Source organism: Alosa sapidissima, chromosome 9 (assembly GCF_018492685.1).
Source record: "Alosa sapidissima isolate fAloSap1 chromosome 9, fAloSap1.pri, whole genome shotgun sequence".
NCBI classification, from domain to species: Eukaryota; Metazoa; Chordata; class Actinopteri; order Clupeiformes; family Clupeidae; genus Alosa; species Alosa sapidissima.
This window is the reverse complement of record NC_055965.1, coordinates 12,619,453-12,633,124: the sequence shown is the minus strand read 5'-3', so window position 1 is coordinate 12,633,124 and position 13,672 is coordinate 12,619,453. Positions and strand designations below refer to the sequence as shown.

Genomic DNA, 13,672 nt, shown 5'->3' with positions numbered 1-13,672 from the left:
TGACCCCCGGTAGGAGGGGAGAGGGGTTGGAAGGAAGGAACACACACTCACACACACACACAATCACCACCCTTTGCTGTTAAAAGAGGGCAGACTCTGTCCTCCAGGTGAAATGGCACAGTTTCATCTTTCTCTCACATGAGGAGCTCAGACAGAGAGGCTGCGGAGCAAAAGGAGACGCCGGTATGTGTGTGGAATGTGTTTCAATACTGCCACCTTGTGGATGTGGAAGTGTTTCTGGTGAATGCCAGTCAGACTGAATAATTTTGCAGTATGCTCAGATGAATGAGATGTGATGTGCTTCCAGTTTAAAATGCATTGTTTTTATTGCATTTTTTACTTTATATTTTTTTTAAAATTATAATGCTCAATGTATGGTTACGGTCACCCATCCTTTCTATTGACTGCAGAAACAACTTTAGCTGTTAGCTGACGCGACAGCAAGATTGCCAAGTTTTGTAAGAAGTAAGCAGTCGCAGTAAGTTAGTGGTAAGCTTTTTCCCCCCAAGAGAAATAGAATAGTTTTACTATTGAAATGCCTTATTTGGAAACACACACACACACACACATTTACCTTCCTAGTTGGTGGCTATCGAAGGGAATAGCTTGTTTCTGTTCTCCACCAATCACACAACCAATCCACATCACATGCATTTATCTCTATTTGTGAGGTGTTTTCACTCCCTCTGGTCTAGCGCATTCAATCTGCTGTTCAGCCACTGGAGATATGAACATTCAGACGCACCACACCAAACCGCGCGGCGGCTCCATGGAACATGAATGAGGACAAATGGGAGCATGGTCATGGGAACGAACGCAAAGGATGACATATGAATTCAGCAATATGTGGAGAATCCAATTTGGATACAAAATAACCTCCACATGTCTTGATATCCACATAGGACTTATAGGTGATGTGTGGTGTGAGTGAGTGAGTGTGTGTGTGTGTGTGTGTGTGTGTGTGTGTGTAAGACATACATGCAAGACTTATAGGTAATGTGTGGTGTGTGTGTGAGTGTGTATGTATGTGTGTGTAAGACATGCAAGAAATATAGGTGTTGTATGGTGTGTGGGGGGGATCAGCAACAAAGACCGAACAACAGAATAATACATTTTTATATTTTTTTCTTTAGGGCAATGCAAGATACAATGTAAACATGATACAGAACAAAAACAACAACACAAATTAAGAAACAAAAGACAAAGCAAAAAAGAATTTCTTTTTAATCTGATTTTCTTTTTTTTAAAATGAGCCAAAAAGCTAAAACAAAAACACCCAAAGACCCATCTCCTGCTTACAAAAGGCACCACGTGGCTTTGGAAAGAGTGAGGCGGTGGGACACTCTTATGTCGACTAATCCAATGTTATGCCCCCATCCTCTTTCACAACACAAATAGTCTCAGGGAAGCCTATAAGCCCCTTTTCTCCAAAACAAGCCCCAAGTATTCATTATATTTCCACAACAATTGCCTCCACACTTGATTGACTCCCTTCTTGTTTGAAGCCATAATGGCCTTTGCTGTTTCAACTCGGGGCACACACACACACACACTGGAGCCTGCCTGGCGATGAGTCAGCTACCCTTTGAAAGCAGGGAACATGAAACGAACAATGTCCAAAAAAAAAAAATCAATCCATTCCCATAATGCATAAATGTGATTCTTCAAAAAATGATACGAATATAGCACCGAATATTGGTCCTTCTACAGTCATGATGGGGGACGTGCGTTGAGGCACGCTGGTGTTACGGAGGACGACGAGGACGATGAGGACTGCCACAGCACTGCCACTCCACCGGACAGCGACTCCGTATGATGACAAGCCTGACCATTAGCCACCCTCCTGCTATTAACGTAAACGCTGGAACTGAACACGCTGCTAGGACGGTCAAGTTCTCATTTGGTGGGCCCTGACTTGGCATGCAGTCGGTCCTAAGTCCTCTTTGAGGTCCTTTAGTCTCATTCCCATCTGACCGCTACCCTGGATCTCTAGGCTGTAGACGCTAATGCAGACAGAAGGGGGTTCAGAGAACTAACTGAATGAGGAAAAGTTGGAAATGAAAAGGTCACGAAATCAAACAGGTGCAAAGGAGTGCGAAGTTGCCCAGTAACGTTATGGGAAGCTATAGGCTACGATGTCACTTCTCCTCGTGCGGGATACTCAAACAGCACAGCAGTACGGCAGAAACCTCGACCGCATGTCCGTCAGTTTCACTGATGTAGACACCTTGAAATAAATAGATAAAACTCACACAACACAAACAAAACAAGCTACCATGAAATAAAAAAAAAAAAAAGTAAAACTAGGCTATATTAAAACCTACTGAAACTCTCCCTGTGTAACACACCCATCGCAGCCCCTCGAGCACACATACGACAACCTATCTTAAAAACACCCTACTATTGCAACCACCCAAGGAAAAGCCAGACGAAATCACGACCCGTCAAACAGTCAGCTGTAGGCTATGAGCAAGAAAATTATTAGGCTAGCCATGCCGTATTTATAATGAAAATCCTTTAGCTAAAATGAAATAAACTAGCCTTGGCCAGCTTGGCAGAAAATGTGTCCTACATAAATCTTGCCCTGTGGAGTCCTTTGTTTGAAATTAGTCCCCTCTCTATGACATCATGCACAAGAGGCACTACATTCCAAAAAAAAAAATCCAACAAGTTTACTAAGGTGGCGATTAAAGGAACGTGTAATAATGTGTAATAATGTGTAATAATGGGATTTCATGGTGCCAAGCCACACACATCGACAATTCATTGGCAGGGACTATGACTGGGAGTGGATAGGAGTAGGGAAATGGGCAAATGAATGCTAATGCTACAGCCTACAGTCCAATACTGACTATCTGACTCTTGGCTCAGCGATCCTTCCTTCCAAGCCATACTTCACGAAACAGACCATCTTTGCTCCAACATTCTCATTAAACCTCCGCCATGACAATTCACAATATACACACACACACACACTTAGTCATTTAAATCTAATAGGATATTTTGCACTTTATACACACACTCTCTCTCTCTCTCACACACACACCTCTAACTCTCCCCTCTCAGACCATTGTTTCTCATAGGAACGTTCTGTTAGATTCCTCAACTGACGGACAGCGACATGGTGGCAGTGAGTTCTGCGAACAAGGTAAGTGAAGCGTGAGGAAGCAACCCAGAAACACATCAGCTAAAAGCCTACAGAAGAAAAGTGGACACCGACCACAGGCTAAGGTTCTTTGATTTAAGCCTTGGACAAAGGTCATACTGAGAGAGAAATTGAGAGAGAAATTGAGATTGAATGTAAGGAGGTTCCAGACACGAACAAACTGAATGGGATTGCTGTCTGTTACTAGAACTAGCCGCCTAGCAAACGTGGACTAATGCATGTGGCAGGCCATGGAAAGTCTTTTTCTGCTCCATAGCGTCAGTTCAGAGCAAATCGCAAAGTCCTCTTTACTTCAAAGACCTGAGTTGGGATCTGTGTGTATCCGACAGCCATGGTAATGAGGAGACTGTGTGTGTGTGGTTACTAGGAGCCACATTGAAGGGTGTGTATGGGGGTCATGTTGTGTATGTGTTTTTGTGTGTGTGTGTGTGTGTGACACAATGCTAACATGTGTCAGCTTGCCTGTGTGACTGTGAGGGAACTTCTCTGTCAGACGTCTCTGTGGTTTTCCACGTGTGGCTTAAGGTGATCGATAACTCCAATCTATCAGAGAGACCCATCACTTTGGCTGCGGCTCACACAACTGCTGGTTATATTCTAGCGGGCATAGAGTGAGTGCCCGTGTGTAGCGGGCATAGAGTGAGTGCCCGTGTGTAGCGGGCATAGAGTGAGTGCCCGTGTGTAGCGGGCATAGAGTGAGTGCCCGTGTGTCTACGTCTTTGTAGAAAGAACACAGTGCACAGGGCTCTGGGTCGATTTAGGTCATACTTGTGAATTGGACTTCAATTACTGTGTCTCTCCATTTTTAGATGTTCTTTTAAACAGTTTACTAATTAGATTGGTGCCATGAAGGGTAGGTTTATATTGAACATGTCACGCCAATGACACTTCAAATTACCACTGACTGTAAAAGTTGAAGTTTGAGTTGACAAAAGAAAACAAAAATGGATTATTATTTCTCCCCGATTCAGGTGAGATGCCTATTGTCTATTGCACATTTCCTCGTTAATACATTTGAATCATGTCAACATACAAAAAGGGATAAAAAGCAGGAAAATAAAAAGATTAAATTACAAATATTTATGCAGACTGAAAGATAAAATAATGGTAAAAAAGGAGTACAAACAAAACAGACTTAAAGCTCATACACAATTAAATGCGGCTTAGAGGCCTAGCTAGACACACAACAGTTCCCTTGTAATTCGCAATACGCTTAAAGCAGTGTAAATTGAATTTAGTTAACAAAGACAAATTATTCCATTAATAGCGTTGGCGCGGGTCAACACAGGTCCATAATGCCTTCGTCAAAGGAAAAGGTTTTGGGGACGTTGGTGAGACGGGGAAAGGGGTGATTCATTCAGCCGATTCTAAATGATAAAAGTACCAAAACAAGAACATAACCATTCAATTTAGCTCAACTGTAACTGTATGTTTTTGCGTTCTTTTTTTCTATTTAATCCTCATTGAAATTCACCTGTTGGGTGTTTTGACTTGATTGATTTCAATTTAGAAATACTCCAAATAAATTTGGTAGTGATTGTTAAACCCAATAAAGAGTAACACAAAACAAAGAAATTATATAAAACAGGATCAGGCATTATGTATGGTTCAATAACAACAGAGGAAGTGTCCATTATTGCAAGAAGTTGCAGCACACAGCCTTAGAAAAAATAATTTGGAAAAGATGAAAAGGCCAAATAAAGATACAAAAATGTTTTAGCTGCATTAATATTTGAAAACATTCAATTATCAAAATTGATTCGTTCATTCACTCGAGAGATGTGTCTCCAATGGTAGTTTCAGTGGAGGGCTGTTCAAGTTTTGTAAAAAAGCTTCTCCACCTACTGCTTTTGAGGAGCAAAAAATATATGCTGCAATAAGACATTCCCACCACTAGGTGGCACCAAATTGTCTCGGAATTTGAGACTACTAAGTGACAACTACTGATGGGTAAAAACTGGCAGGTCTGTGCAGAGGTATAAAAAAAAAATCAACAAAAATTAAATAATCCATAAATACAAAAAAGAGAACAAATTGTGTTCAATAAATAATGTGCTGAGTGAATTTACTGCATCTTTGTGTTAATGCACTTTTGAAAACGAAAAATGCATTAACTCACAAAAAAATGAACCACTTCTTTCATTATTATTGTCCCTGTGTGATCACACAGCAACTGGAACAAAACAACATCTGCTTAAAAAAAAGAATATAACTGCAATCTAGCAGGTACTTTTGTTTAATACTATAATACTGTCCAGCAGAAAATGGAAAAAATTAAAAGTTAGTGCTCTATCCAAATGTAGGAGCTCACACTATTTCATTAGAAAAATATTTCAGCAGTCTTGAACATCAGCCATTTGATAGACTCGATCATTTGGGCTCGATTTTGAGAGTGCCATCTCAATAACTGCATGTGTCATGTAGGAGTATGGTGGTAGATTGCCACTAAGTCCATGTCTGGATGGTAGCATTGCCGCATATTACTGCTCTTAAAAAACAGGGATCGTTTTGCCAATTAGTTCTAACTGTCACATTTAGTTTAGTTTCTCATCCTTAAGATCGAAACAAAAACAATTTAACAATTTAAAAAAAAATAAAAGATCAGTTTCCCATTGCATAACTTCAACCACAAACTTAATACTGCCCAGCAATATTGTTATGTTGAAATTAACCCTTGCATATTGATGTGCTTTTCTTTGGGTAAGGATATCAAGTGCTTCCAGATAACTCAATTAAATATTTTTTTTTTCTTATTTTCAGTTCTGAAACCTCGTTTGGGTAGTTTGATGAATACACTGTATTTCCCGTACCCACTAAAATAAATACTAAATCTATACAAATTAGCAAGACACGATGGTACTTCTGTTCGGCTCTATCACATTTTGGGCTTTCTGCTATGTAGGCCTACAAACTACTTCCCTGGGATTGACTGGCTAGTATCAATGGTTGTTTCCAGTATAGTTTTTCAATGTATGTCACAGCCATAACCGTGACAACACCTAACTAAAAGCAGCAAATATATACAGAGTTTTGTTTTGTCTGCAAATATCTTTTTCAAGAAAAGAAAAAAAAAAACAATTATACTACAACCTTTTTGTAAACTAACATTTGTTTCAAGACATGGGCAGATGTTTCAAGAAGACTCTCTTTTATCTACCTTTTGAAGAACAAGACATGCTTCATGTCATTAGATCAGTTTATTTTTGTGTGCATTTATGAATGCATCATGATTCAATAAGAGTGTGCAGATTGCTGAATGGGATTTAGATGTGAATAATGATAACCAATTTGTTAAGCCTCAACACGACCTTCTAATCAGTGCAGCATCACACGACATAAAAATGTCTAGACCTGCTTACTGTGGGCTGACATGTTTAGTGTGGATGTCACAAGAAAGCAGAAATACATCTCTAAGGAACATATGACAACAACAAAAAAACACTCAATGACATACAAAAAAATAACAATAAACATTTTTTTTTTAAATTTTAAAAAAGTACAGGAGATTAAAGTGTTTCTTTCCTGACTTCCTCTACTCATCCGTTGTTACCAAGTAACCATGACAACACAGGTAGGTTTGTTTTCATTGAGGATTGCGTCAATAACATTCCACTTCATTGCATTGTGAATGACCTTATTGTATCGCCATTATGCTCCGCCATTGGGAACACTAACACATATTGTTTCCGATGTTATTTTTCTGTTTGTCTTTTTTTCTTTTGAAAGGTTAAATTGGTTTCAAAAATAGATATTTTTTGGTGATTTCCATGCACATAGATCTATGGCACAGTGTTTTTGATTTGGTACTGATGTTTGATTCACTGGTGAATGCTTGATAACTCTAGACAATCCCACTGTCATTCAAAGAAGGCACCCATTTGGCATGAAAAGCAGGTATTTTGTGCAAGGATGTCATCCTGCTTCAATGTAAGATATTATCTTTTTTTTTAATGTAAACCCCATTTATAATGTTTCATTTATTTGTTTGTTTGTTTGTTTGTTTGTATGTATGTTTTACTCCCTCCCTCCCCCTTCCCACATTCTCCAAACTGAAGACAATGTCTTTCCTGAAGTTTCACCAGGACGTATCATCCAACTTGCCCCGATCCCCAAAAAGTTTAGTTTAATCTTTGCAGTCGCACTGCACACGACTGCACGTGAACTGGATCATCGATAAATCCGCACGAAATGTGTCTCTCAATCAACGTAAGAACAAACAACAACAACGAAAAATGTGGGTCTATTTTTGATTCAGTTCTGTAAATATACACAATGATCAAGTGTAAGGGAGAGAGGGAGGGGAGTGGGGACTAAGATTCTCTGGGTGGGGGGGGGTGCGGTGTGGTCACTTCTTGCGCTCCAGGTAATTGGAGGGGACCCAGCCCTTGCGGTTGTGGACGCCGTCCAGCACCTGGCAGTACCACCAGCCGTTGGGGTTCTTCTCCAGCACCTCCAGGCTGGTGCCCTCTGGGAAGCCCATGGTCTCCTCGTCGCCGCGGTACTCGGCGATGGACACGTAGACTTCGCGCAGCGTGTTGTGGATGAGCTGGGACTTCTCGATGGGCTTGGGTCTCACGGTGGACACGGGGATGCCGTTCCGCTGGTGGCCTAAGGTGGCGGAACCGCTGCCGCCGCCGCCAATGATGGCGGTGATGGTGGTGGTGCAGGTTCCGCCTCCTGGCGCGGCGACGGCAGTGGCCGCCCGGCTCCTAGTGTCCAGGGTCGCTGACCCTCCTTGCGCCCGCGCGGTGGTGAACGAGGAGTTCCGTCGCACGCCGACGGTGTTGGAGCGGATTCCGTCCGTGGCGCCCATGGACTCGTTGCGGCGCAGGGAGCCCGTGTTGGCGTGCATGTTGGTGTCCTTCACCGGCTGCGGCGGCGACACAAACACCGACTGGGGACGCACGGCCGCCTGTCTCACGCCGTTCCTCAGGCGCACCCCGACTCCGGTGCCCGTCCCCCCCAACCCGTTGGACAGCCCGCCGCAGGGAGCGGCGGTAGCGGTCGACCTGGTGAAGCCTCCCGGCGGCTTGGACGGTATGGGCGGCGTGTGGCGCTGCCGCTGGTTCAGGTTGTTCAGCGCCTGGACGTGCTGCTCGTTCTTCTCCAGGCTGTTGGACTTGGAGCCGCCGCCGCCTCGGCTGCTCCTTCGGCTGCCGCCTCGGTCTCCCAGGTCCACCAGCGGGCAGTCGTAATCCGGCCCGGCGTCGTTGGCGGGCTGCTGCTGCTGCCGCAGGGGCTCCAGGAAGTAGGTGGGCGCCCACCCCTCGTCGTGGCCCCAGCGCACGTACCACCAGCCGCTCTCCTGCCGCTCCAGCACCTCCACCTCCACGCCGGCCGGGAAGCTGATCTCCGAGTCCTGCGCGCGCTGGTAGGCGTCCGTGGTGCGGTAGAAGCAGGTGTCCAGGTCCGAGTCGCCGCCGCGGCTGCCCTTCGAATAGATGCTGGACAGGTCGGAGGTGCTGCGCGACGAGGCCGAGGAGTCCTCGGACGACACCACCGAGGCTGTCTCCGAGTCCTCGCCTCCGCGGCCGCCAGGCCTAAGGCCAGCGTGGCGCAGCGTGCCCGTAGGCCGCAGCTGGCGCCGCAGGGTGCTGATGTCCATCCGCTCGGGGCTCTGCGGCTCCGACTTGGCGGACAGCAGCGGCTTGGGCCGGACCACGGGCTTGGGTCGGGCCGAGGGGCTCTGGGCCGAGTGTGCGTCCTCGTCCGCCGGTCCGCTTCGCCGGGCGCTCATCTGCCGGCGGAAGCCGCGGCCCGACTCGTCGGAGGAAGACCTGGGGCTGGTCTCCTCGGCGCGGCTTAGGGACTGGCTGCGGCTCAGATCCGGGGGCACCTTTCGGAGCGGCTTGCCGCCGCTTCCAGGGGACGAGGAGATGGACACAGAGACCCCGCCTTGGAACTTGCGCGCCAGAGGGGACGAGGAGGACGAAAGTGGGCCTTTGGGGGAGTCCGAGTCCACGCCGCTGGAGTCCCTCGCGGAGGCGAACTCGTCGGACGAGAACGGACGGAAGCCGTCGTTCTCGTAGATGGACTCCTCGCGGCAGATGTCCTCCAGGGACTCTCCGACCCTGAAGGGGGAGCTCTTCTGGGACGCCGAGGGCGAATCCTTCCCCAGGGGGGACGAGTACTTCCCATGAGGGGCGCCGTTCGTCCGCACCTCCGCCGAGCACTCGCCCTTCAGGGAGTCCGTGTCCGACTCGAGGTCGAACCCGATGGCCGGGACGTCGTACTCGGGTTCCTCGTACACGGGCCGGCTGGGGGACTCGGGTGCTTTGGACGAGGACGAGCCGCAGAGCGAGGACGTCTCCTCGGCCGAGTCCTGCTTCTTGACCGGTGGGGCCGGGGGAGGGACCTTCGGCCGGGTCAGCGTGCTGGTCCGGCGGCTGAGGTTGGGCTTCTTGCGCTTGTCGATGTATGAGCAGGGAGCCCAGCCTTCTGTCTCGCCGATCTGCACGTACCACCAACCGCCAGAGTTCTTCTCGATCACCTGCGGACAGGTCAAATGAAACTCCTGGTCAGAACGGCGCCATCTTTATCACGTTAAGATTGATCTAGGTTGATTTCTCTTCATTCTGTTGAAGATTAACAGACCAGGCATACTGGGGCACGTTTCCCAAAACCATAATTGCTAACTAAGTTAGCAACTTTGTTGGTTGCAATGCAATTTCCCATTGCCAACCAACTAAGTTGCTAACAGACCCCAGATCAGTCTATCTCTTTTCATTTCTTAGTGAAATAAACCAGAAGTTATTTATGACACCAGGGCCAGGCAGACAGTCAGTGTGGCGGTGGTATGTCATTTTATAACACATGCAATCCTTCTTTAAGGACATCTGTGCTAACTCAGACGTTACAAATCTTTACAAAACAACAAAAGTACCTAAGCAGGCTAATCCTATGTTTATCAGTTTAGATTGATCAGTGAGTTGTTTTTTATTCAAGACTCAAGCTCATATGGTTGAAGAATATAAGAATATAAGACTAAGTCTATCCTATCGACTGAACCTTAACATTCCTAGACTGGACTAATCCGTCTATTCATGAGTCACACAATCCGCCAGCAATCAGTTTGTTCCATGTATTTGTGTGCAGCAGCAATGTGCAAAACACCAGTCCTTTTAGACTCAAAAGAAAGTATCTGACAAAAAGAACTCAACCAGGCCATAAAACATTCCACTTTCTTTCCAAATATCAAAAATGAGCTACACTACCAACACCAAGTGAAGTGATTTAAACAAACAAACAAAAAAAAAAGCACATACATCAGCCTTTTGTCCTCCACGGAAGCTGATGCCGTCTGAGATGCTGGACTGGAACTCGGCGATGGTGTAGTACTCTGCTTCCACAGTAGGGGGCTCTGGCGGCTTGGGCAAGTGCAAGCCCTGCAAACAATCGAGCAAAAATAAAGATCTCATCAGCAAAGAATGTTCTGTTTGAAAATTCATGGGATGTGAATATGATTTAGAGCGATTCCTGCGACACGGTCTAAAACCCTGTGACGCTGAGAGGAAAGGCATAAATTACCAAGTTTGCGTCTCGACGGGGAGGAGGCTTCTGACGTAGGTTTGGAGAACCTGGAATTTGGATACATACATGTATACCATCAATTGTTTGTTCCCTTTGACCCTGCTTGTGTCAGAGCAGTTAGTATATTAAACACTACAATCATGCATATATATATATATATTGGAGTCAAACCCTTAGTTGAGATATGTTTAGTGTACGTTCGTACGGTTGTAGTTGCAAAACCATTCTGGACCAACTGCACAAACGTTAATGAAAACATGCCAAAGGCTGTTCATGATTATTCACAGTCAGGGTAAATTAGGTCTTAGTTTACAAATATCACACCTCAAACACATTTACGCCTCAAACAGCTTACCTATTGCGTCAAAGCCTATTTAAAGAGACAATAGGAATTAAACTAAACACAATTGTACAGCCAACATAAAAACAAAGTCACAAATCCTGCATAATGGTTTAGGAGAGACTATCACTTCAAGACCGAGCTACTGAATACCACAAAAAAAAAACACAACCACTTTTTAAATCTTAAACTTTTGTGTTAACATGATAATAATCAAATAATATGAAACCTGAACAGTAACCTTGCCTCTAGACATACTTACATGAGCCCTACATAATCCAACACTACCCCACCACAGTCCTACATAACCCAACACTCCCCCACCACAGCCCACAGCCCTACATAACCCAGCACTACCCCACCACACACCACAGCCCTACATAACCCAACACTACCCCACCACACCCCACAGCCCTACATAACCCAACATTCCCCCACCACACTCCTCTGTCTCTGACTCACCGATCTCCACCCTGTGTGGAGCCACGCGTGCGATGGCCGGGGAGCCCGGCTCGACCCTGGGTTTACTGCTGCTCACGCTGCTGTCCGGCAGGGCTGTCGGAGCGGGCGGTCCAGAGATCCCAGCCCCGAGGGGTCCGGTGGTGCCGCCGCCCGTGGTCCCCGTGCCAGCGCCGGAGGCCTCGGCGGCGCCGACAGGGATGGGCAGGCTGATCTCGCTCTTGGAGATGTGGCGCTCGGGCGTGACGTCACCGCTGCCGCTGCCGCCGCCACCACCTCCGTCCGTCTGGACGTCCTTCTCGCTGACGGACTTCTTGTTGAGCAGGTTGCTGATCTCCATGATGTTCCCGATGATCTCTACGGGCCCCGTCAGGGTCTTCTTCCTCGGCGAGAAGTCCTCCTTCATCTTCTTCAGGTACGAGGCCGGGGCCCAGCCCTCCTTCCCCTGGTACCTGTTCACCGGGAACGCAAGCAGCCACGAAGGGACGTTAGCACAATCGCTACCGTGCACATGCCTATTACTAGCCCACACACATGCCAATGTTTTCCCCACTCAGAAGCCCAAGTTCAAAAATTTCCCCACACAGACGAGATCATCTGCGGCTGAATGTTCTTCCCTCCAGTCCTCCAAAACCACAAAACCACTGGTCCCAGAGCAGTCGTTTGAATTAAGAAATACTGTCCTCACGTGAGAACTGAAAGATGAACGCACAAGCTCTGTAAGAACTATTAGTATGTAGACGATCTACTGGTCTATTGTGTTTCCGTTGTTGTTGTTGTTGCTGTTGCTGTTGTGTTTTGGAGTTTGGTCGGGGAGGGACTTAGAGGGGGACGTTCCTAACAGTGCAGGCTATTGAGAGAGCAGGAAGCATGTGACCACTATCAGCACGAGCCCAACACAGCATCAGAGCTCAGCTTAGCTTACATGGAGAGCACAACAAACACACGCAGGCATGTCTCTAATTAAGTCATACTCACAGAGAGAGAGAGAGAGAGGGAGAGGGGGGAACACAGAGAGAGAGAGAGAGAGAGAGAGAGAGAGAGAGAGAGAGAGAGAGAGAGAGAGAGAGGGAGAGGGTGAAAGAGAGCAGGCAAAAGAGAAGGAGGGAGAGAGTAGGAGAGAGGGGGAGAGAGAGGAAGAGGGGGGGGGTGTTACATCTGTTTGTGTGTTTAAGTGAGAAACAGGAAGAGAGAGAGAGAGAGAGAGAGAGAGAGAGAGAGAGAGAGAGAGAGAGAGAGAGAGAGAGAGAGAGAGAGAAAGAGAGACAGACAGAAAGACAGACAGAGTGTATGGAATGTTGATGGTAAAACCTGGAGGACATAAACAGAGTGTGGTTTCGTTTGTGTCGAGTCACCAACTCCTCACCTGATATACCACCAGCCCTCCAAGTTCTTTTGCATGACCTCCACGGTTGCTCCTTTCTCAAACCCGATCTCGTCCTTCCCTTGGCTGGTGTAGGGCTGCACTGTCACATACTTCTCCTCTGTGAGAACCACAGGAGAACATGGGGAGAACATTAGAGACTGCACCTTTCCTATGTGGGAACCACAACAGAACATGAGGAGAACATTAGAGACTGCACTTTTCCTATGTGGCAACCACAACAGAACATGGAGAGAAAGTTAGAGACTGTATTTCTCCTATGTGGGAACCACAGGAGAACTCTATCAGAACTTCAGAGACTGTATTTTCATATTTCATATTTAAGAACCAAAAGAGAACCCAAGTAGAACTTTAAAGACTGTACGTATTTTCTGTGGGAAGCGCAACCGAGCATACTGAGGATGTTAGAAAGTGGAGGCATGAAATAAGGAGTTTGTTTGTGGAAGTCAACAGCACTTCCTGTGCTAAAACAAACCAGCAACAGTGTTTCATCTCTGAAAAAATGTTTTCCCAAAGGGGTTGTGCAATATTACAACGCAGACATGAGGGCATGAATGCATCGACATTGACAACAACAACTCAGCTCTGAGATTCAGATATTATACAATTTACATTTACATGTATTCATATAGCAGACGCTTTTTCCAAAGCAACATACAAATGTCAGCTATATTAAAAGGGCATTGTTACATTGTCCCAGGGCTAAACGCTAGAAGCCGGGAATTGAACCCACAACTTTTCTGGTTCCCACCACCCATTTCATCTTCATTTTACGCTTTAAATTAGAGAGATC

At 46.1% G+C, this 13,672-nt stretch overlaps 1 protein-coding gene across 7 annotated transcripts in view; it reads right to left on the bottom strand.

The window, feature by feature from the left end:
* Positions 1-1,098: 1,098 nt before the first annotated feature.
* sh3pxd2aa (SH3 and PX domains 2Aa) overlaps positions 1,099-13,672 on the bottom strand; it is a 77,006-nt gene continuing 64,432 nt past the window's right edge. For 4 of the 7 annotated variants that reach the window (XM_042102656.1, XM_042102657.1, XM_042102652.1 and 1 more), the window contains 6 exons: positions 12,862-12,979; positions 11,499-11,947; positions 11,052-11,066; positions 10,694-10,743; positions 10,432-10,551; positions 1,099-9,656 (listed from right to left, as the gene is read on the bottom strand). In XM_042102656.1, the coding sequence (XP_041958590.1) occupies positions 7,512-9,656; positions 10,432-10,551; positions 10,694-10,743; positions 11,052-11,066; positions 11,499-11,947; positions 12,862-12,979 (2,897 nt within the window). In that variant the 3' untranslated portion in view covers positions 1,099-7,511. The remainder of the gene's footprint in view (positions 9,657-10,431; positions 10,552-10,693; positions 10,744-11,051; positions 11,067-11,498; positions 11,948-12,861; positions 12,980-13,672) is intronic. The other 3 variants (XM_042102658.1, XM_042102653.1, XM_042102655.1) reach the window with 1 other exon arrangement.